The 25161-nt window shown below is 39.2% G+C and overlaps 1 protein-coding gene across 2 annotated transcripts in view; it reads right to left on the bottom strand.

Annotated features, from left to right (window-relative positions):
• Positions 1 to 1139: 1139 nt before the first annotated feature.
• The window catches only part of PRKDC (protein kinase, DNA-activated, catalytic subunit), a 209019-nt gene continuing 184997 nt past the window's right edge, over positions 1140 to 25161 (bottom strand). For both annotated transcript variants that reach the window (XM_086694932.1, XM_086694933.1), the window contains 12 exons: positions 22617 to 22704; positions 22362 to 22505; positions 17802 to 18006; positions 17326 to 17393; positions 10910 to 11130; positions 10517 to 10609; positions 7397 to 7486; positions 7115 to 7186; positions 6838 to 7039; positions 5794 to 5982; positions 5093 to 5232; positions 1140 to 3180 (listed from right to left, as the gene is read on the bottom strand). In XM_086694932.1, the coding sequence (XP_086551058.1) occupies positions 2976 to 3180; positions 5093 to 5232; positions 5794 to 5982; positions 6838 to 7039; positions 7115 to 7186; positions 7397 to 7486; positions 10517 to 10609; positions 10910 to 11130; positions 17326 to 17393; positions 17802 to 18006; positions 22362 to 22505; positions 22617 to 22704 (1717 nt within the window). In that variant the 3' untranslated portion in view covers positions 1140 to 2975. The remainder of the gene's footprint in view (positions 3181 to 5092; positions 5233 to 5793; positions 5983 to 6837; positions 7040 to 7114; positions 7187 to 7396; positions 7487 to 10516; positions 10610 to 10909; positions 11131 to 17325; positions 17394 to 17801; positions 18007 to 22361; positions 22506 to 22616; positions 22705 to 25161) is intronic.

The following is a 25161-nucleotide window of genomic DNA, read 5'->3' as shown; positions in this document are numbered from 1 at the left end:
GAGAACTGGTGGTTGCCAGAGGGGATGGGATTGGGGGGAGGGTAAAATGACAAAAGGGATCAAGAATACACTTATCTTAATGAGCACTCAGAAAGTACAGAATTGTACACCTGAAACTAATATAACGTATTGTATTCAATTAAGAAAAAAAAAAAGAAAGAAAGAAAACCAAGACAAAAATAAATACAAAAAAAATCTCCCAACAAAGAGAAGGCCAGCACCTAGATGACTTCACTGGTGAATTCTACAAAACACGTACAGAAGAATTAACACCAACCCTGCTCAAACTCTTCTAGGAGGTATCACAGAAGGGAAAACTTCCTAACTCATTCATCAGAGACCAGTATCTCTTATGAACTCTGATGCAAAAATCCTCAACAAATTACCAGCAAACAGAACCCAACAGCATATCAAAAGGCTTACTCACCATGGCCAAGAAGGACTTATCCCAGCAATGCTGAGATGTTTCAACATCTAAATATCAATCATTCTAATACACATTCATAGACAAGAAAAAACAGGTCCAACTCCATTAATGCAAAAAACAAAAAAAACACTGACAAAACAACACTATTTGATGATGAAAACCTCAGCAAACTAAGAACAGAAAGGAACTTTCTCAATATGATAAAGGGACATTTATGTAAATGTCCCACAGCTAACACAATACTCAATGGTGAAAGATGAAAATGTTCCCCTTAAGATCAGGAACAAGAGAAGGATGCTCATTATTCAACATTATACTGGATGTTCTAGCCAGAGTAATTAGGCAAGAAAAAAGAAATAAAAACACTCAAATTGCAAAAGAAGTTAAACTATATCTATTATCAGAGGACATGATCTTATGTAGAGAAAATCCCCCAAATATTCATATTGATATTATTCATATTTCCTTATAATAGCACAGATGTCTTCTTTTATTTCCTGGTTTCCAAACCAAATATCTTTATTCAGCAAAAACCATAGGGTTGAAGTTTGGAGATGAGGTATGGGTTAGACATGTAGTCTCCTGTGTGTAATGAGGTCCTTTACCATCCTCAGTGGTTGTGCAAGTGTCTCTGAATACTACACACAGTAACTTTTTACCACATTCTCATGGGTTCAGATAGAATTTGAAGCAGACAGCTATGAAACTGGACTCATCTTGCAACAATGAACTTTTACTGATATGAAAGTAGTCCTTAAAAAACAGAATTTCTCATAACATGAGAATCTAGTTAATGAGTATATCTCACATCATCAGGACTCAAGCAAATATTATGGTTAATTAGTTGTTACAGAAAACAATATATTAGAATCAACTCAACACCAAGGTAGGTTTGTTTTGGTTGTTTTTGTGCTTAGCAAAAAACATTTACTAGATCAGGTGTATACTGGATTTTTCACACACGTGATCACTTATTTTTCTTTAGAGATGAAATTTCTTTAGTTGAACCTGACACCATTTGTTGAAAACATAATGGTTTATTAAAAAAAAATTTTTTTTAATGTTTATTTATTTTTGAGACAGGCAGAGACAGAGCGTGAGCAGGGGAGGGGAAGAGAGACAGGGAGACAGAATCCAAAGCAGGCTCCAGGCTCTGAGCTGTCAGCGCAGAGCCCTACGTGGGGCTCAAACTCACAAACCGAGAGATCATGCCCTGAGCTGAAGTTGGACGCTTAACTGACTGAGCCACCCAGGTGCCCCCATAATGGTTTATTTTTAATGACGTAATGCATTCAACCTGTATTTATCAGAATGACTTTGTCAAGTACATTTTATAAATGAACATGTTGTTTTTGAAACTGCCTGAGAGCTATATATATAGCTATATAACAAGAGTTTCCAAATATAAATGTTTAAAGAAATAGTAACAAAAAGCTCAGAGCCAACCTGAAAACAGTTCAGGGGTTTGCCGGATTAGAGGAGGGGCAGTGATTCTATGAAGGAAAGAAAGCCATTTTTGTTTCATAATTTGATCTTGCTGTTTTAAAATGCATGTTCCCTGGGGTGCCTGGGTGGCTCAGTCGGTTGAGCGTCCGACTTCAGCTCGAGTCATGATCTCACGGTCCGTGAGTTCAAGGCCGAATCGGGCTCTGGGCTGACAGCTCAGAGCCTAGAGCTGCTTTGGATTCTGTGTCTCCCTCTCTCCCTGCCCCTCCCCTGCTCATACTCTCTCTCTCTCAAAAATAAATAAACATTAAAAAATTTTTAAAAAAATAAATAAAATGCATGTTTTCTCTCCAAATAAGGAATTCATTTCCAATAGGGATTTCTTTTTTCCCCTACCACTGCAATGCTCTGTGCTACCCCATCATCACACTTGCAATTTCTGAAGCTACTGGATGCAAAGCACATTCATCTATCTTCCTGTTGTGGATCAGCGTAGCAAAAGTGAGTGCTAAGACCAATGTTTTTCTCTCTCCTAAATACTTTCTCTTCTAGAGAACAATTCTATCATAAAATGTCTAAGAAGAGAATAAAATGAGAAAAAAAACTAGAAAAACATCGTAAAATAGCAAATGAAACCATTTCTAAATATTATAAGCCATACCATTCCTTATTATTCCTGTATTGCTAACATAATGTAACATCGTATCGTAAAATCTTAGTGATGAAGTCTTCTGGGTGTTACTTCCAATGCGCCAAATTACTAACGACAACACTGCATGGGATGTTCGTACTTAAACCATTTATTAAGATAGCTGGTTTATCTAAGTCATAGCACTTGTAATATGCTATATTCTTGATTTAATACTTATACAAGCTTAGGTATATTTTCTATTATAATTCTAATCGTTGTTTAAAATCTAATCATTCATTTATACCAATATTCACTTATTCATCATGATCTTGATTAAACTCCTGCTACAAGACTTTACCACTAAATAGATTTCTTTAGTGCATCAGGAAAATCAGCACATTGATTGCTGTAGGTGAGAGTTGAGATTCTTTAAACACTTTCATGCTTTTTATCCACTGACTCCCATAGTCTTCACATCCAGGGCTCCCATCCTATCCAAGTTCTGCCAAGGATATTGGGGTCTGTTGCTTGGTCAATCAAGCACTTCACTTGAGCCTCTTCTGACAGTCCACTCTCTGGTTGCTGGGCACGGATGTTGTGATCTTTGTTCCCTCGTGCTACAGCCACATAATCTGCAAAGGCAAGTACGTTCTCATGGCCCAGGAGGAGCTCATCACTGGAAAAAAGATTAAACAAACTCAAAATCATGAACCATGCATTATTTTTCCTTTGTTGCCTGCATTCCTAGCTATCCTATCCAAATGTTTCCTCTCATCACTTATAGAACATTTTCTGTGGTTTATGATCTTGAAATCAAGAGACTGGATTTGTAGGAACACAGAACACAAATAATGTTGCTATTAACATTTGTCTACAGGTGCCTGGCTGGCTCAGTTGGTAGGGCACGTGACTCTTGATCTCAGGGTCATGAGTTTGAGTCCCATGTTGGGCACAGAGATTATTTAAAAAAAAAAAATAAACAAAGCTCATCTACTAAAAAATCCTAAAAGAAATAAATATGTATCTATATATGTAAACATCTGACTGCAAGTTTCTGTGTAAATGTATACTTTCATTTCTCTTTGGTGTGTGCATAAGACTGGACTGGAATTACAAGCCCAAATGGTGATTCTATATTTAACTTTCTGAGGAAATGCCAGACTGTTCATAGCAGCTGCACCGTTTACCATTCCCATCAGCAACATACAAGGGCTCCAAATTCTCCACGTTTCCCAACACAGGTTATATTCCACTTTTTTATTAGAGCCATTCTAGTTGGTCTGAAGTGGTACCTCACCTGCATTTCCCTCATAACTATAATGTCAGGCATCATTCCATATGCTTATTGGCCATTTGTACACCTTCTTTACAGAAATGCCTGCTCAAATCCTTTGGTCATTTTTTAAAGGGGGGTGTTTGTCTTTTTATTAAGTTGTAAGAGTTTTTTTTAATGTATTCTAGATACAAGTCCTGTATCAGCTGTGACTTTCAAATACTTCCTCCCATTCTGTGGGTTGTCTTTTTACTTTACTTTCTTGATGGTATCCTGTGAAGCACAAAACTTAAATTCTGATATGAATTTACCTATTTTTTTTCTTTTTTTGCTGTGCTTTTTGGTGTTATACTTAAGAATGACAAAAGTCATTGCCAAATCAGGTCATGAAGATCTACCCCTGTGCTTCTGAGTCTTTTATAGTTTTAGCTCTTACATTTAGGTCTCTGATCTATTCTGCATTAATTTTTGTGTATCGTGTGGGATAGGGATCAACTTTTGTTCCTCTGCCAGAGCCATTTGTTGGAAAGACCACTGGTACCCCTGTCAAAAAAACAACTGACCACAGATTGCCAGCTACTATTACTTAATTGTGAAGTCCAACTTTTATCCCTCTTGTGAAACATCTCTATAAATTTCTATTTGCTTTAGACCTCAATGAGAAAAATTTTCTTTTACGTTTATTTGAGACAGAGAGAGAGAGAGAGAGAGAGAGAGAGAGAGAGAGAGAGAGAGGGAGAGCATGCACGCACGTGTGACTGGGGAGGGGCAGAGAGGAGAGAATCCCAAACAGGCTTCGAGCTGTCAGTGCAGAGCCTGATGCACTCACGAACCACGAGATCATGACTGGAGACAAAATCAAGAGTCAGATGCTTAAGTGAGCCACCCAGGCGTCCCAACAAGAAAATTTTTGAAGCTAACCTAAAGGCTAACTCAATTTGGATTCTTGCCAACAACGTGGATTCTCCACATCTGTGTTCTGTGCCAACCCAGATCATATTTTCTCCTAAAAAGGACAAAAGCAATTTTAAAATCTAAATCTCCTCTTACATACCAATATTATTGTAATGCCTAAAAATGCTCCTGCTGTTCTTCACATTGGTACTGGTTATTCCAGGTACCGACTTGAAGCCTGAAGACTGTGCCAAGAGGGCAGAGGCCAAGTACACAGGCTTCAGAGATACAGACCCTGCCCAGCCTTGCAGAAGTTCACCTCCTTAAGCCATGCTTTTTTCATAAAGCCATGCTTTATATGTTAGTCATTCTTTAGTAAATAGTAGCATGTTGGTGTTTTGTTCACAAATAACCATCTTACCAAGTAATAACTGCCGGATTAGCACCTGCTAACTTTCTCTTAGCATAATGTATTTTCTGGCGGGGATACCAATTCTTTTCAGTTACGTTTACTTCTTGAATCCATGATCCTCCTTTTTTTAGCATTTTCTGTTCAAAATTCTAAAGGAAAAGAACATGATGTTCTCTGCTTATTATAACAGTATATATGATCACATTAAAACACTGAACCAATAATGATTTTAAGATAAATATCTATAACTAGGGGGAGCTTTATAACTTTTTATACACATTCTAATAGTAGTAATACACCTAACAGGGACAATGACATCCCTATCAAGGATGCCATCACTAAGCTTCATTCTTTTGGGACTTACTATTTATGAAAGCATCATGTATCTTTATAATCAAGGAAGACTTCACATGAAACAGATTTTAAGCTAAAAGTTGTCTCAGAAATCAGACCTAAATCACCAATAGGTCTACATTAACTCCTCATTAGAAATATACTCATTTGAAACAACAGTTTTCTCCAAATGACGATTATGTCTCTTATCTGGTTTATAGGTCAACTGACCCCAAATGTTAACTTTAAGAAATACTGCACAAAACAATGTAAATATTTTAATAAACAAAATTTGATACATTTCCAACATATGACAGGAGATGCCAGATCAGTCACTGGTATGTTGTAATGAAAGTAAAAAGAACAAATAACCCTACTTTCCAGTCGAAGGAAGGTTCCTTTACAAACACGTCCATGGTGTTGATAAGCAGGTCTGAGTGTGAGCGGAAGGCTCTCAGTGCATGCACCATGACACTGCACATAACACCTGCTTCTTTCATTGGTAACATCAGATTGGTAAATTGGCGAGTCAGACGAAAAGGCATCAACTCAGGGACAGGCAGAAACTAAGGAGGGAAAAACATGGACAAGAAGGAGGACCTATGAACTAGAAAGAAACCTCAGGGAAAAGGCACAGAGCATCTTCTCATAGTTATTGTTCACAGTGAGTAAGAAATGATATCGGCTGCACAGATGTGAACCCACTGCACCCAAGAGTACCCAACACAATCATCTTTGCACAAACCTGTGTGTGTGTGTAGGACCACACAGCCTGCAGAGATTTATAAGTGCAGCTGAAAATATTCAGGGTTTAATGTCAGAGAAAAGATTTGTATCACATCTTGTGCAAGACATTTTGATTATGGGGCTTCATAAAACCTTATAGTCTTCCCTTTTAATAGGAACACATTTTATTCTTGGCTCTAGTTATATAACTCATCACACCTTTTTTTGTTGTTTATATTCTTTTTTCAAATTTTTATTTAAATTCTAGTTGGTTAGTATAGAGTACAATATTGGTTTCAGGAGTAGAATTTAGTGATTCATCACTTATATACAACACCCAATGCGCATATCAAATGCCCTCCCATCTAGCCCATCTCTCACCCACCTCCTTCCATCAACCCTCAATTTGTTCTGTCTTTTAGAGTCTCTTATGGTTTGCTTCCCTCTTTATTTTCCCCCTTGCATATGTTCATCTGTTTTATTTCTTAAATTCCACAAATGAGCATCATCATACCTTCTATAACCTGTCTGAACAAGGTCAAAACAAAGTTGAGATTATCCTTTATTCTGCACGAATGTCAAATTTAATGACCATGACAAATCAATCTAATTGATTTAAAATCTATCCATTTCCAGAAGGTCCTAGGACTATGGTTCTGAATCAGGCAAGAACAATGAGAGCAAAGTGAGCATACCTGAGTAGCTGATCCAAATGCATGTCCAAAGTCGATTCCAATCATTTCGCCTGTCTCCATGCTTACCATGAAGTTGTTCAGATGTCTGTCTCCAATGCCCAGGATCCAGTGGCTAATGCACAGAAGAGCATGAGAGGTGGCAAAGTGGGAGCGGAGTGCCAGGAAGGCCTCAGGGCCTGTGCTCATCTTCAGAAAGGCCCGCCTGGGGGAGGGAGACATGATCTCTGTAGTCTCTGCTACACCACCAGCTAGTTTGTGAAGTCAGAAGGATACTCACTTTAAGAGATCAGCTGGCACTTTACTTTCCCTTCTTCTAAAAGATGTGACTGTTTCAGTACGACTAGCTGCCCTATGATTTAATAATAGGAAATACCTAATTAGAACAAATTCCTATGACTTGAAATTTAAAATTTGAAATAATTTACACTGAAGCTCAAATATCAAACAGCTAGATTTTGATGATCTCTCGGAAGCAAAACGTTCTAAGAAACAAAAGTAAATACACAACTTTGAGAAGAACGAACTAGTCACTAAAAAGGAAAATCAAAACAAAACTTACTTAAACATTGACACGTAAGCGCCCACATCATGTTTCCCAGACATCTTTGCCAGCCATTCTCTATATTCATGTGGTGGTGCTCTGGGATCACTAACAAGTAGGAAAAAGGGAACCAGCAGCAGGAAGATATTTAGCATTGTAAATTCAGAGGCAAAGATCACCAAGAATTAATTGAAAAATAGTGAAAAGGCAGGGAAATAAATATGACTTTCAATCACATTTAATATTAATACTGAACCCATGTTACTCTGGATCTAGAATCTCAATATATTGTCATTTATTCTTAGTTACTCTGAAAGAGACAAAAGCTATTTCCTATGCAAAAATTCAGGCACAAAGTGATCAGATACAATAAACTTCCCACCTCACATAGAGAGGAACAAGGTGAATTAAATGTAAGTGCTAATGAGCCAGGCATACAGTTCTAAAAATCTGGTAGTGGAAGAGAGCCTTAACAATAAGGCTCTTTTTGGCTTGCCACACTCTTTTGTCGCCATTTCCAGTATGCAGATACAAACAAAATCAATATTAAATACAATAAGGTATTTTCTTTTTTTATTATTATTATTTTTTTTAAATGTTTATTTATTTTTAAGAGACAGAGAGACAGAGTGCGAGCGGGGAAGAGGCAGAGAGAGAGAGGGAGATACAGAATCTGAAGCAGGCTCCAAGCTCTGACCTGTCAGCACAGAGCCCGATGCGGGGCTCGAACCCACCAGCTGTGAGATCATGACCTGAGCCAAAGTCGGACGCTTAACCGACTGAGCCACCCAGGTGCCCCCCCTCTTTTTTAATGTTTATTTTTGAGAGAGAAAGAGAGAAAGACAGAGTGTGAGCTGGGGAGGGGCAAAGAGAGACAGAGACACAGAATCTGAAGCAGGCTCCAGGCTCTGCCCTGTCAGCACAGAGCCGGACATGGACCTCAAACCCATGAACTGTGAGATCATGGCCTGAGTCAAAGTCGGATACTTTACCGACTGAGCCACCCAGGTGCCCCAATACAGTATTTTGTTAAATGACAATGGTTTTGAATTGAATTTACAAAGCTGTTTTCAGTAATGTTTCACAGGCAAAACGCAGTATTGGGCTGTTGGAAACATGTTTTTTGCACGTTCAGTCACTTTGGGGTTGTGTCAAAATCTTTAAGTTTTCCTAAAAAGAAATCTGAAGACAGAACTATATCATATGTTACTTAGAATTTCAATCACTTAAGGTGAATCTTTTCTGAGTTACTACTAAGTTAATTTCACAACAGAGCTCTCCATTTCAATCAAAATTCTCTCCTAGTTTCAAATGGGATGTTTAGGCCAGGAAACGGCAACATATAAATTAAGAAAAAAAATAGCAACGATTTTACTAGTAGAGGGCGGAAGTGCCTTGTTTTACAAAGGCAGTGGGAGGCGCGCCTGCGTGGCTCAGTCAGTTAAGCATCCAACTTCGGCTCAGGTCATGATCTCATGGTCTGTGGGTTTGAGCCCTGTGTTGGGCTCTTGCTGACAGCTCAGAGCCTGGAGCCTGCTTCAGACTCTGTATCTCCCTCTCTCTGCTCCTCCCTTGCTTGTGCTCTTTCAAAAATAAACATCAAAAACATTTTTTTAAAAAGGTAGCAGGAAGGAATTTTATATACTTCTTTATATATACTTCTTTATATATATACTTTTATATACTTCTAAAGTATACTTTATATACTTCAAATATATACATATATGTATATATATGTATATATTTGAAGAGTACTTTAAACTCCATTGATACCTATGTTTACCTTATGTATTTTACATTACTATCCCATCTTAGAAATGGAGGCATGGGACCAAGGGAAAGGCAAGTCACTTTTTCAAGAGTCCTACTATGTGTTAGGACCACTGTCAGTTGGCACTGGAGTGAGATGTGGGCTGCCTGACCCCGGAAAGTACTGTCCATCAGTTTCCCTGTCTCCCAGGGAAGGCAGAAACAACTATGGAAAGGACTCAAATGACTGGAATTAAAAGTTCGTGAACAAAGCCTATGTAACAACAGCAAGAGTATGAATAAGAATATGCTTAATTGCACAGAAATCATTTCTGACTGATGAGAATATTGCTCCTATGTAAATACTTTCAGGACAGAAAAGGGTATAATGAAGAGAAATGGCCCAGATTTATGGCTGTTTCCTCTTCCTTCATCATACAGCTAGTCACCAAAACTTATCAACTCCTTCAAAATGTCTTTCCATGTGGTCCTTTTTATTCTTCACAGAAATAAAAACACCCAATCCTTTGTGATTAAAAAACATGTGTTCATTGTAGGCAATTTGGAAAATATGAAAGGATAAAGAAAATAAAAACTACCAGTATCATAACCTAGAATTACTCACTAATAATTCTAGCTAGCACACTTGCATGCTGGGCAGCCTAGGACTAGTTACATAACCTCTCTGGGCCTCAACATCCTTATCTGAACAGAGGTGTTAACAAAAACTTGTAGGTTTTTGTAAGAAAGAAATGACTTCATTCACATTAAGAACTTAGAATACTGCCTAGAATGCAGAAAATTTTTAATTAAATGTTAGCTGCTAATCTTATTATTTATTTCCTTCGAGTTTTTTGTTGTTGTTTGCAAAGCTAATACTTCGGTTCACTGTGGTAAAACGCACACAACTACTGTTTGGAACCCTCTACTCCCTTTAGTTTATTCACCCAGCCAGAGGCAGAGTAAACAACTGGCCAAGGTATGGCTCAGAGGCCCAGTTGAAAAGGTGCCCAGGGGCACCTGGGTGGCTCAGTGGGTTAAGTGTCCGACTCTTGATTTTGGTTCAGGTCGTGATCTCACAGTTTGTGAGCTCAAGCCCTGCACTGGGCTCTGTGCTGACAGAGCAGAGCCTGCTTGGGATTCTCTCTCTCCCTCTCTCTCTCTGCCCCTCCCCTGCTCTCACTCTATCTCTCTCTCAAAAAATTAATTAAACAAAAAAAATCAAATAAATAAATAAGAGGGCCCAGAAATGACACTGGAAACACGAGGTAGAGGAAACGTGATCTAAAACAACGTTACTCCGAGGTATTATGATTGGGGAGTAACAGGCTTGCAGGACATAAGTACCCAGGGAAGGGCTGAAGACGGAGTATTGGGGCTCTAAGTCACCTTGTATAAGCTGCTTTCTCCTCTTGTGACATGTGACTCAAAAGAAGGTCCTTCAAGGTAAAAGTATTTTCAATCCACTCAATTAGTCCTAATCTGAAAAGGAGAATGAACAGTTTATGAACACAAACCCACACTGTTCTTTCTAGTCCTGCAGAAGCAAAAGCAGATTTCTTCATGTCAGTTCTTCACTTACCATCTCCACATTAAGTCTGAAAAGCAGAGGTTTACAAGTGCTTATTATTCTGTTTAGCTCTTTGTGAACGCTAAATAAAACACTGAATTGTCAGGTGACTTTCAAGCCCAGCTCTGTAACCTTAAATGGAGATTGGGCTGAGTGCCAGAATTTCCGTTCATGTAAGTCTGTTCTAGAATGACCATGTGCACTGGTCTCACCTGGAGGTCATGGGTATGACACGGTAGGTCTTCAGCTGCATGTTTCTCTGGCTACAGGCAGCATCCTGAGAAAGGAGGACATTCATGACCTCGAAGAGCTGCTCAATCCGCTGGTCCTGGCGCAGGTCTTCACCCCCCTTGACAAGGAAGGGGTACTCTTTCTCATCATGGCCTCGGATGATGATGCGCTTCGGTTTTCTGATAGAAGCCATTACTTTTACCTTTAAGATTTATTAAAATATTTTAGGTGCAGTCTAAAAAACTGACAAAAAAACCGATCATATTATCAAAAGAGGAAAAGTAAGGCTGGTTGGTACTCATTCCTCAAAAAGAGACCTCTCTTTGAAGACAGAGTCAAGCGACAGAAAAATAACAGAATCTAGGACCAGCAAAAGATGTGTTACCTGTTCAAGCCCTACTGCTGTGCCTCCGGAACTTCATATTCCTTGCTACATTTAATTGCTTATAAATGTGGATATCCTTAATAATGAGCAACATATATACATGTTAACTTCCTAAAATTACTTAACCTAACCCCACATATATTTTATAGAAGATACATACATACACATGCATACACACAGTTTACGTTTTGAGTTTGTTACATTCTTAAATATGACAGATGTTGATACACCAAAACATTATATTAAGAAATTCAGTAGACTGTTGGGAAGGCAGGAGAGAATATGGCAGTGTAGGAGGATGCTGGGCTCACCATGTCCTGCTGATCACTTAGATTCCACCCACATCTGCCTAAATAAGCCAGAAAACCGCCAGAGGATTAGCAGAACGGAGCCTCCAGAGCCAAGCGCAGACGAGAGGCCCACGGAAGAGGGTAGGAAGGGCGGTGAGGCGGTGCGTGCTCCACGGACTGGCGGGAGGGAGCCAGGGCGGAGGGGCGGCCTGCCGGCCGAGCAGAGACCCCGAGTCTGGCTGGCAAAAGTGGAAGGGCCGGATGGAGAGTGTTCTGACAGCAAGCAGGACTTAACATCTGGAAGGTTATAAGCTAACAGCTCTGCTCGGAGAACGGGAGGGCTGGAGGACAACGGGAGGGAGAGTTGTTGAGCCCCGGACGACGGAGCTCAGCTTGGCGGGGAACAAAGGCGCTCGCCAGCACCATCTCCCTCACCCATCCCCCAGCCAAAATCCCAAAGGGAACCGGTTCCTGCCAGGGAACTTGCTTGCACCGCACAAACGCCCAACGCTGTGCTTCTGCGGATCCATCCCTCCGGAGGGTCTGACTCCCTCCCGGTGCCGCAGGGCCCCTCCCAAAACAGATCTCCGAAGGAAAAGTGAGCTGAGCCTCCCCCTCCCGCCCCTGTGCACCTTGCCGATCCACCCCAGCCAATACACCAGATCCCCAGCACCACAAGCCTGGCAGTGTGCAAGTAGCCCAGACGGGCCACGCCACCCAATAGTGAATCCCGCCCCTAGGAGAGGGGAAGAGAAGGTACACACCAGTCTGACTGTGGCCCCAGTGGTGGGCTGGGGGCAGACATCAGGTCTGACTATGGCCCCGCCCACCAACGCAAGGTATTCAAGACAGCACAGGGGAAGTGCCCCACAGTCCCGCACCACTCCAGGGACTATCCAAAATGAGGAAACGGAAGAATTCCCCTCAAAAGAATCTCCAGTAAATAACGACAGCTAATGAACTGATCAAAAAGGATTTAAACAATATAACAGAAAGTGAATTTAGAATAATAGTCATAAAATTAATCGCTGGGCTTGAAAACAGTATAAAGGACAGCACAGAATCTATTGCTACGGAGATCAAGGGACTAAGGAACAGCCAGGAGGAGCTAAAAAATGCTATAAATGAGCTGCAAAATAAAATGGAGACCACCACGGCTCAGACTGAAGAGGCAAAGGAGAGAATAGGGGAACTAGAAGATAAAATTACGGAAAAAGAAGAAGCTGAGAAAAAGAGATTAAAAAAAATCCAGGGGAATTAAGGGAAAATTAGAGAACTAAGTGATGCACTAAAGAGAAATAATCTATGCATAATTGGTATCCCAGAGGAGGAAGAGAGAGGGAAAGGTGCTGAAGGTGTACTTGAAGAAATAATAGGAAAAAACAGGCATTGAAATCCAAGAGGCACAGAGAACTCCCTTCAGACGTAATTTGAATCGATCTTCTGCACGACATATCATCGTGAAACTGGCAAAATACAAGGATAAAGAGAAAATTCTGAAAGCAGCTAGGGATAAACGTGCTCTAACATATAAAGGGAGACCGATAAGACTCATGACGGATCTCTCTACTGAAACTTGGCAGGCCAGAAAGGAATGGCAGGAAATCTTCAATGTGATGAACAGAAAAAATATGCAGCCGAGAATCCTCTATCCGGCAAGTCTGTCATTTAGAATAGAAGGAGAGATAAAGGTCTTCCCAAACAAACAAAAACTGAAGGAATTCGTCACCACTAAACCAGCCCTACAAGAGATCCTAAGGGGGATCCTGTGAGACAAAGTACCAGAGACATTGCTACAAGCATGAAACCTACCAACATCACAATGACTCTAAACCCATATCTTTCTATAGTAACACTGAATGTAAATGGACTAAATGCGCCAACCAAAAGACACAGGGTATCAGAATGGATAAAAAAAACAAGACGCATCTATTTGCTGTCTACAAGAGACTCATTTTAGACCTAAGGACACCTTCAGATTGAGAGTGAGGGGATGGAGAACTATTTATCATGCCACTGGAAGTCAAAAGAAAGCTGGAGTAGCCATACTTATATCAGACAAACTAGACTTTAAATTAAAGGCTGTAACAAGAGGGGCGCCTGGGTGGCGCAGTCGGTTAAGCGTCCGACTTCAGCCAGGTCATGATCTCGCGGTCCGTGGGTTCGAGCCCTGCGTCAGGCTCTGGGCTGATGGCTCAGAGCCTGGAGCCTGTTTCCGATTCTGTGTCTCCCTCTCTCTCTGCCCCTCCCCCGTTCATGCTGTGTCTCTCTCTGTCCCAAAAATAAATAAATGTTGAAAAAAAAAAAATAAAGGCTGTAACAAGAGATGAAGAAGGGCATTATATAATAATTACAGCGTCTATCCATCAGGAAGAGCTAACAATTATAAATGTCTAGGCGCCGAATACGGGAGCCCCCAAATATATAAACCAGTTACTCACAAACATAAGCAACCTTATTGATAAGGATGTGGTAATTGCAGGGGACTTTAACACTCCACTTACAGAAATGGATAAATCATCTGGACACACGGTCAATAAAGAAACAAGGGCCCTGAATGATACATTGGATCAGATGGACTTGACAGATATATTTAGAACTCTGCATCCCAAAACAACAGAATATACTTTCTTCTCGAGTGCACATGGAACACTCTCCAAGATAGATCACATACTGGGTCACAAAACAGCCCTTCATAAGTATACAAGAACTGAGATAATACCATGCATACTTTCAGACCACAATGCTATGAAGCTTGAAATCAACCAGAGGAAAAGGTCTGGAAAACCTCCAAAAGCATGGAGGTTAAAGAACACCCTACTAAAGAATGAGTGGGTCAACCAGGCGATTAGAGAAGGAATTAAAAAATATATGCAAACAAATGAAAATGAAAATACAACAATCCAAACGCTTTGGGACGCAGCGAAGGCAGTCCTGAGAGGAAAATACATTGCAATCCAGGCCTATCTCAAGAAACAAGAAAAATCCCAAATACAAAATCTAACAGCACACCTAAAGGAAATAGAAGCAGAACAGCAAAGGCAGCCTAAACCCAGCAGAAGAGAAATAATAAAGATCAGAGCAGAAATAAGCAATATAGAATCTAAAAAAACTGTAGAGTAGATCAACGAAACCAAGAGTTGGTTTTTTGAAAAAATGAACAAAATTGATAAACCTCTAGCCAGGCTTCTCAAAAAGAAAAGGGAGATGACCCAAATAGATAAAATCATGAATGAAAATGGAATTATTACAACCAATCCCTCAGACATACAAGCAATTATCAGGGAATACTATGAAAAATTATATGCCAACAAACTGGACAACCTGGAAGAAATGGACAAATTCCTAAACACCCACACACTTCCAAAACTCAAACAGGAGGAAATAGAAAGCTTGAACAGATCCATAACCAGAGAAGAAATTGAATCAGTCATCAAAAATCTCCCAACAAATAAGAGTCCAGGACCAGATGGCTTCCCAGGGGAGTTCTACCAGACGTTTAAAGCAGAGATAATACCTATCCTTCTCAAGCTATTCCAAGAAATAGAAGGGGAAGGAAAACTTCCAGACTCATTCTATGAAGCCAGTATTACTCTGATTCCTAAACCAGACAGAGACCCAGCAAAAAAAAGAGAACTACAGGCCAATATCTCTGATGAATATGGATGCAAAAATTCTCAATAAGATACTAGCAAATAGAATTCAACAGCATATAAAAAGAATTATTCACCATGATCAAGTGGGATTCATTCCTGGGCTGCAGGGCTGGTTCAACATTTGCAAATCAATCAATGTGATACATCACATTAATAAAAGAAGAGATAAGAACTATATGATCACGTCAATCAATGCAGAAAAAGCATCTGACAAAATTCAGCATCCTTTCTTAATAAAAACCCTCGAGGAAGTCGGGATAGAAGGAACATACTTAAACATCATAAAAGTCATTTATGAAAAGCCCACAGTTAATATCATCCTCAATGGGGAAAAACTGAGAGCTTTTTCCCTGAGACCAGGAACACAACAGGGATGTCCACTCTCACCACTGTTGTTTAACATAGTGCTGCAAGTTCTAGCATCAGCAATCAGACAACAAAGGAAATCAAAGGCATCAAAATTGGCAAAGATAAAGTTAAGCTTTCACTTTTTGCAGATGATATGATATTATACATGGAAAATCCAACAGACTCCACCAAAAGTCTGCTAGAACTGATACATGAATTCAGCAAAGTCGCAGGATACAAAATCAATGTGAAGAAATCAGTTGCATTCTTATACACTAATAATGAAGCAACAGAAAGACAAGTAAAGAAACTGATCCCATTCACAATTGCATTGCACCAAGAAGCATAAAATACCTAGGGATAAATCTAACCAAAGATGTACAAGATCTGTATGCTGAAAACTATAGAAAGCTTATGAAGGAAATTGAAGAAGATACAAAGAAATGGAAAAACATACCATGCTCATGGATTGGAAGAATAAATATTGTCAAAATGTCAATACTACCCAAAGCTACATATCCAATGCAATCACAATCAAAATTGCACCAGCATTCTTCTCGAGACTAGAACAAGCAATCCTAAAATTCATATGGAACCACAAAAGGCCCCGAATAGCCAAAGTAATTTTGAGAAGACCAAAGCGGGAGGCATCACAATCCCAGACTTTAGCCTCTACTACAAAGCTGTAATCATCAAGACAGCATGATATTGGCACAAAAACAGACACACAGACCAATGGAATAGAATAGAAACCCCAGAACTAGACCCACAAACGTATGTCCAACTAATCTTTGACAAAGCAGGAAAGAACATCCAATGGAAAAAAGTCTCTTCAACAAATGGTGCTGGCGCCAGTCAGAGTGGCCAAAATGAACAAATCAGGAGACTATAGGTGCTGGAGAGGATGTGGAGAAACGGGAACCCTCTTGCATTGTTGGTGGGAATGCAAATTGGTGCAGCCACTCTGGAAAACAGTGTGGAGGTTCCTCAAAAAATTAAAAATAGACGTACCCTATGACCCAGCAGTAGCACTGCTAGGAATTTACCCAAGGGATACAGGAGTACTGATGCATAGGGGCACTTGTACCCCAATGTTTATAGCAGCACTTTGAGCGATAGCCAAATTATGGAAAGAGCCTAAATGTCCATCAACTGATGAATGGATAAAGAAATTGTGGTTTATATACACAATGGAGTACTACATGGCAATAATAAAGAATGAAATATGGCCCTTTGTAGCAACATGGATGGAACTGGAGAGTGTTATGCTAAGTGAAATAAATCATACAGAGAAAGACAGATACCATATGTTTTCACTCTTATGTGGATCCTGAGAAACTTAACAGAAACCCATGGGGGAGGGGAAGGAAAAAAAAAAAGAGGTTAGAGTGGGAGAGAGCCAAAGCATAAGAGACTCTTAAAAACAGAACAAACTGAGGGTTGATGGGGGGTGGGAGGGAGGGGAGGATGGGTGATGGGTATTGAGGAGGGCACCTTTTGGGATGAGCACTGGGTGTTGTATGGAAACCAATTTGACAATAAATTTCATATATTGAAAAAAAAAAAGAAATTCAGCAAATAATAGGATCAATAATAGGATCAGAAAACTGCGTTTGAAACCAAGGTGGGAAACTGTCTTTGTTTGGTAAAGACAAATACATCATTCTCATACCTGAAGAACTAAATACCACACTTGCAATCCACACACCGGTACCTACCCGCTCATCAAACCCGGTGATTCGTGCATGGTATTCTGGCACTGGCTTTCCTTTGCCATCATACTGACCTAAGACAAACCATAGAAGCTTTCTTTAGGTACAGTTTGTTACAGAACCCTGTATTTTAACACATACCTGTTGATCTAATTTTAAAAAGTTATACAATAAAATTTTTTACTGAAAGTTGTCATTTAAAAAAATCTGACTTTTTAAAAATAATGCTATTATTTTTCAATTTGACTAATGGAAGTTAGCTTCCTAATTAATGGAGTAGACTCCTAATTCAAAGTAATTATAGATTCTCCTAATGACAAAAAAGTATGGCAAAATTTTAAATTCTTAATAAATTTATTAAATTCTTTAAAAAAACAAGGTAACTATCAAGATCCCAATATTACTATTTTAGAAATCAAAAGTCCTTGCTACCCTACTATTCTCCTTAGAGTCCAGTTTTGTCACCCTAAGGGTTAACTCACCAGGAATCTCCAGCTCATTTCTCAAGAATTCTACTTTGAAATCACTCATCCAGGGTGAACATTCTTTCAGATTCCCAGGTGGCTTTGAGTCTCTGCACATTTTAGATAGTAGTGAGTTGGTAATGTCGGTGAAGTCACGGAGTTTCATTCCAGGTAGCTTAGAACCTCCTTTTCCAAAGTATTTATCAAATTCTTTTCCAAAAGCCTGAAATTAATAATAATTTACCTTAAATATTAATGTTTAGTTTAAACTTTGAGGAAGGTTCTAGGCTTATGTTTATAACAAGTATCCAATTATTTAGGCTTTTTTTCTGTTTTTAAGGTTTATAGTTTTGCTTTCCTTGAATGTTTCAATACTCTAAACATGAGAAGCCTGTCTTTTGTTTGTTTCTTTGTGTTCCTTTGAAAAGACAGAAAGGCGTCAGTGGGGACTTACAGTCATAAATTCTAATCATAAATTCTAATAAGGGCTTAAAAACCTTTCAACCTCTTTGTGTTCATTATCTAGTTACTGGTCTACATCGTTATGACAAGAAGAATACTTAGGAATGAGGTACTGAGGTGCCTGGGTGGCTCAGGTGGTTAAGCACCAGACTTCAGCTCAGATCATGATCTCACAGCTCATGAGTTTGAGCCCCGCATCAGGCTATGTGCTGACAGCTCAGAGCCTGGAGCCTGCTTCCAATTCTGTCTCCCTCTCCCACTGTCCCTCCCCCACCCACACTCTGTCTCTGTCTCTCTCAAAAATAAATATTTTTAAAAATGAAGGAATGAGGTACTAACTAGAGTAATTCAATCAAAATGAAAAGCCCATGATTCTTCATCACAGCTGAAGAACAAAATATAAAAATACTCCTTTCCTTAATAAGGGTTTTTCAAGCCATTATTCTGGATCATAAACCAGTACAAACATTTAGATAATTTATATTTCTAAAAGCAATAATTGTAAGTCCTTTATCTTGGAACCTAACAAATATTTCTTTGTATTAGTCTCTAATTGTATAGTCTCTATATTTTTGATATAAAATAAAAAAAACAAAACCAAAACTCAAGAGAATCATTAATAGTGACTTAATAATAGTCATCAAGATTTACCTACTCGTCTTTAATTAGAAATTTTTTACAAAATTTCAAACTCACCCCAAAACACAAATCTGGTATAAATGAAATATTTGCTCTATTTTAAGACAATCCATTATAGTAAAATTGACATCTATAAAACAAACTTATTCTTTAATCTGTAAATAGATTAAAAGTATAGAAACAATCTGCAATTCTTAGAATACATGGAAAGATTATGTATTTCCCAAACATAATCGGTACCAGCAACATATGTGAATGGCATAATGCCCTCTGAAGTGAAATTCTGTTTTGACAGATCATTATTTTAATCAATTAATGCAAATAGTATGCTGATTTGGTATGAAGCATAAAGTTCTAGACTGGTTTTCCAAGGTACTAGAAATCAACCTCAAAACAAGTATCATGCCTGGTAGGAATGATCGAGGTTCGTTTCTGCCGCTATGACACGCTCCCTCGGTTAGAGTTGGCAGAGGCTGTGCTCAGCAGCAGCTGGGAAGAAGTGGTCCACCCTAACAGACTTCCAGGGTAAAGCCTTCCCAGCACGCAGGGAAAAGTGGCCATGAATTCAAGGGACAACACACAGTCTTCACTGGGGACACAGGTGATAAACAAGGTCAGACATTCTCACACTGAGGAGACAGACAGGCAGCAAACGGGGGTGAGGGCAGGCGTCACAGCACCCTGAGAGCAGGGCAGATGGGGGAAGGCTGCAGAAGAACGGTACTGCTGAAACGAAGTCTTCTCCCAGGTGATGGACTGGTTCCACTACGCTGGGCGACCTGGTGTCAGTTGCCATTCTGCCACTCTCTCCATTTGACACTGGGCGAGTCTCTGTTTTTCAGATCTAGCTTCTCTGTGTAGAACAAGGCATGAAAAACTACAGTCTGCAAGTCAAAGCCCACTGCCTGTTTTCGTAAACAAAATTTTATTGGGATCCTGTCAACGATATCCATTCACTTACACACCGTCTAGGGCTGCTTTTGTACTAGGGTGGCAGATCTGAGTGCTTGGAACATGAGTCTGGAATGGCCTGAAAGTGGAAAATCTGGACCTTTACAGAAAATGCATGCAGACTACTGGTTTAAGACAAAACCAACACAAATACTTTTCCAAATCTAGGATTCTACAATTCTATAAACTTCATTAATTTTAAGTAAAACTTTTTTAATTTAAGTAAAACTTCACTGATTTTAAGTAAAGTATGTATACTTTCTGTTATGAGGCTCTTGCATATTCAGTACTGTGAGACAGACTTCATACAATGTGGAGCCTAATATATGTCATAATATGGAATATAGAGAAGTTAGGGTTTTACCTTCACTTTCAGGATACATCCCTGGTCACATTCAGGCAACAGATAGTCCTGTACGTTCCCACATTCATACCATTAACTAAAACTACCCTAAGTAGGAAGTACCCACCAAAATCTATCTCTACTTACCAAAACTATATTAATTATTCATCTAATTCAAGATGCCAGTTTCATGTCAGGCAGTATTTAGTAGGCGGAAAGAAAAATCCCTGTCCACAAGTCTAAATCAGGAGGCATAAATTAAAGAAAGAATTAAATATGGTTTCCTACTCCTGAGGATCTCCCCAGAAGAACCCATACACAGATACTCACGGCAGCAGTATTTATAACAGCTAAGAGGTGGAAATACTCCAAATGTGCATCAGCTGACAAAAGGATAAAGAAAATGTGGCAGGCCCTAACAGTGGAATAGCATACAGCAATAAAAAGGAATGAAGTCCTGACACATGCTGTAGCATGGATGAACTCTGAAAACATTATGCTGACTGAAGGAAGCCAGTCACATACTGTAAGATTCCATTTATACAAAATGTCCAAAAGAGGCAATGCACAGAAACAGAAGGCACTTCGGTGGTTGCCTGGGAGTGGAAGCAGCGGGTGGGGGTGGGGGATTGGGAGCACCTGCTAACAGGTATGGGCTTTCTTTTTGGGGTGATGAAAATGTTCAAAAATGTGGTGATATTTACACAATTCTGAGTATAACAAAACTACAGTATTGTACCCTTTTGCTTTTTAAAGTTTATTTATTTATTTTGAGAGACAGAGCGTGCATGAGAGTTGGGGAGGGGCAGAGAGAGAGAGGGAGAAAGAGAGAATCTCAGGCAATCTCCACAACGTCAGCGTGGAGCCTGATGGGGGGCTCGAACTCACAAACCATGAGATCATGACCGGAGTTGAAGTCAGATGCTTAACCGACCGAACCACCCAGGCGCCCCTTCAGTATTATACACTTTAAATAGATGGATTATAGGGTGTGTGAATTATATCTTAATAAAGCGGTTACTTAAAAAAACACTAGGGGTGCCTCAGTTGGTTAAACATCTGGCTCTTGGTTTCAGCTCAGGTCGTGATCTTGCAGTTTCATGGGTTCGAGTCCCTCATTGGGCTATATGCTGACAGTGCGGAGCCTGCTTATGATATTCTCTCTCTCTCTCTCTCTCTCTCTCTCTCTCTGTCCCTTACCCACTAATGCTGTCTCTCTCTCAAAATAAACTTTTAAAAAAATGTCCTAAATAAATGAATGAATGAATGAATGAATGAATGAATAAAAAGATTCTCCTTTGCACTAGAGACTGAAACTGAGAACTCTGGCAGTATGAGTCCCAGGACTTCTCCACATGCTTTTAAAGTTTACTAAACAAAGGTAATTTGACCAAAGTTACAACAAAAATCAGTGTGATTAATGCTAACAAAGGTGTACATAAGGTGTGTTACACAACAGAGAAGGAATATCTAATTGTTGTCCGGGAAGGAGGTTCAGGGAAGGCTCTACAGAAGAAATGATGCATACGTCAAGTCTCAAAAGTGAGTTCTCGAGATGGACAAGGGAGAGAAGGTAAACCCACTTAGAGGGAACAACAAACACAAGGCATGGCAGTATGAAATCTGGACATTTCAAGTTTCATTTTGATCTCCACTGGCTCCCAGGAGCTTTTCCTGAACTAAAGGGCAACTTTAGAAACAGCTCTCATGTATCCACACTTGTCCTCAAGCCACAGTTCTTTATATACTGTATTTGTCAGCCAATCCCTTTGAATTCAGGAACTGGGTCTGTCTTCTCTTTGTATGTCCTGTAGCACTCAGGAGTATGCCTTGGACAGATATTAAGTGCTCAAAATGGTTATCAACTATAAAATGCAAATATTTTCTTGATCCAACATACACATCATTATGAAAATTATAATTACTAAACTACACACAACCTTCAAATCTAAAAATCTGAGCATGAAGAAAATAATGGAATAAAAACTCCATGGTTTTTCTATTGCCTCACCTGCCACCATCTCACATAAATACATGTATCACTATCTCACAGAAAGTATCAGATCTAAAGAAAAGGTTACAAACTCAACAGACATTTTAAAACCAGAATTATTAACAAGCCAGAAAATGTACAAACTAATCTTCACAATGGTTCCATTATCATAAAAGCAGACTACCCATACCTGAATGAACCTCTTTCTGAAAGCTCCAAGGCCTGGAACCTCTGGGTCTCCCAAGGCTGCATACATTCTTTCATACATCTTTTCAATGTGTTTTTTATTAACAGGGGTTTTTGCTAGTTCAACCTTGATATCATCAGTCCAGTCCTGTGCAGGAAAAAAAAAAAAAAAAAAAAAAAAAAAAGGGAAAAATCAAGTTGACTACAAGTAGATTTTATCCAAATTCTATGTTTTATGAACTGGAAGCTATTACATTACCTTAAAGAGCATTTCAGGATTAGAGAGCTGCTCTAGGGCACTAATAAAATCTTGAGTCACTCCTCCTTGATCCAACTTAATTTTAATCCTATAAAACAATTACCAAGTTTAGATAATCAAACATCTTCCAAAGATCAAAGCCTATGGTTTTTGTATATGACAATTACTTATATTTATATATAAAACTACACACACACACACACACACACACACACACACACACACACACACAAATAGTCTAGGGAAGGAGCAATTTTAAAATTCTGTTCAATATTAGATGAAGAACAAAGTATGTATTCTATCAAGAAGTGAGGTTCTTTTTCTTTTTTTTTTAATTTTCTTTTTTTAAATTTACATCCAAATTAGTTAGCATATAGTGCCAACAATGATTTCAGGAGTAGATTTCTTAATGCCCCTTACCCATTTAGCCTATCCACCCTCCCACAACCCCTCCAGTAACCCTCTGTTTGTTCTCCATATTTAAGGGTCTCTAATGTTTTGTCCCCCTCCCTGTTTTTATATTAGTTTTGCTTCCCTTGCCTTATGTTCATCTGTTTTGCATCTTAAAGTCCTCATGTGAGTGAAGTCATGTGATATGTCTTTTGCTGAGTAATTTCGCTTAGCATAATACCCACTAATTCCATCCATGTAGTTGCAAATGGCAAGATTTCATTCATTTTGATTGCCGAGTAATACTCCATTGTATATATACACCACATCTTCTTTATCCATTCATCCATCGATGGACATCTGGGCTCTTTCCATGTTTTGGCTATTGTTGACAGAGCTTCTATAAACATGGGGGTGTATCTGCCCCTTGAAACAGCACACCTGTATCCCTTGGATAAATATCTAGTAGTGCAATTGCTGGGTCATAGGGTAGTTCTATTTTTAATTTTTTGAGGAACCAACATACTGTTTTCCAGAGTTGGCTGCACCAATTTGCATTCCCACCAACAAAGGAAAAGAGATCCTCTTTCTCTGCATCTTCCTCGCCAGCATCTGTTGTTGCCTGAGTTGTTCATGTTAGCCATTCTGACAGGTGTGAGGTGGTATCTCATTGTGGTTTTGGTGTGTATTTCCCTGATGATGAGTGATGTTGAGCATTTTTTCATGTGTCGGTTGGCCATCTGGATGTTTTCTTTGAAGAAGTGTCTATTCACGTCTTTTGCCCATTTCTGCACTGGATTATTTGTTTTTTGAGTGTTGAGTCTGAAAAGTTCTTTATAGATTTTGGATACTAACCCTTTATCTGATACATCATTCTCAAATATCTTCTCCCATTCTGTCGGCTGCCTTTTAGTTTTGCTGATTGTTTCCTTCACTGAGCAGAAGCTTTTTTTGTTGACGAGGTCCCAGTAGTTCATTTTTGCTTTTGTTTCCCTTGCCTCTGGAGATGTATTGAGTAAGATGTTGCTGCGGCCAAGATCAAAGAGGTTTTAGCCTGCTTTCTCCTTGAGGATTTTGATGGCTTCCTGTCTTACATTGATGTGTTTCATCCATTTTGAGTTTACTTTTGTGTATGGTGTAAGAAAGTGGTCCAGGTTCATTCTTCTGCATGTCGCTGTCCAGTTTTCCCAGCACCACTTGCTGAAGAGACTGTCTTTATTCCATTGGATATTCTTTTCTGCTTTGTCAAACATTAGCTGGACATATGTTTGTGGGTCCATTTCTGGGTTCTCTATTCTGTCCCATTGATCTGAGTGTCTGTTTTTGTGCCAAGAAATGAGGTTCTTAGATAAGGTAAAAGCAAATACCCTTGCCAATGATGCTGACATTTTGATGCACATAATCTGATACATATAGTTTCTGAAGTTATATTATAAAAGAAAAGGCCACATTCTCAACGCACTTTCAAACCTTTCTCTTTTCTTTCTTTCAAAAAAAATGAATTATGTTGCAGTAGACTGTGTTGAGAGACAGGTAGGGGGGTGGTAGGCAGGGCACCAGCAGTGGCAAATGGGATATGCACAGCCAACCCACCCACAAATCATGACAAAAGCTGTATCTTACTCTTGTCTTCTCAGAAACAAACACTCTAAATAATGAAACAAATGAGGTCATGACAAAAAAAAAAGCTCGTAACAGAGAATGTCAACTAGAACACCATTCCTTTTCCAAGTTTCCCTGTAAAAGTAATCCACTATTGCTAGTTATATCAACAGTCTCCACTTATAAATCAAATGGAAAAATGAAAAGGATGACACTTCAGGCAGTCTACTGAATCTTCGAATTAAAGAATAATTTCAATAACTGATTTCAAAAAGTATCTCATCTAGTCTCAACCAACAAATTACTGTCAACTATTACAAGGACAGAATGTCTCATGAATAAAATTCTAAGATGAAGCATATTTTATTTTTTTAAGTTTATTTATTTTGAGAGACAGTGTATGTACATGCACAGGAGGGGTAGAGAGAGAGAGACAGAGTCCCAAACAGGCTCTGAATTATTGGTGCAGAGCCCAATGCAGGGCTTGAACTCATGAAACGTGAGATCAGACCCGAGCTGAAATCAAGAGTCGGATGCTTAACTGACTGAGCCA

The sequence above is a fragment of the Puma concolor genome, chromosome F2 (assembly GCF_028749965.1).
Source record: "Puma concolor isolate L17-30 chromosome F2, mPumCon1.1.hap2, whole genome shotgun sequence".
In the NCBI taxonomy this organism is placed as follows: Eukaryota; Metazoa; Chordata; class Mammalia; order Carnivora; family Felidae; genus Puma; species Puma concolor.
The sequence above is the reverse complement of the archived record's forward strand: the minus strand, read 5'-3'. Positions and strand labels throughout refer to the sequence as shown.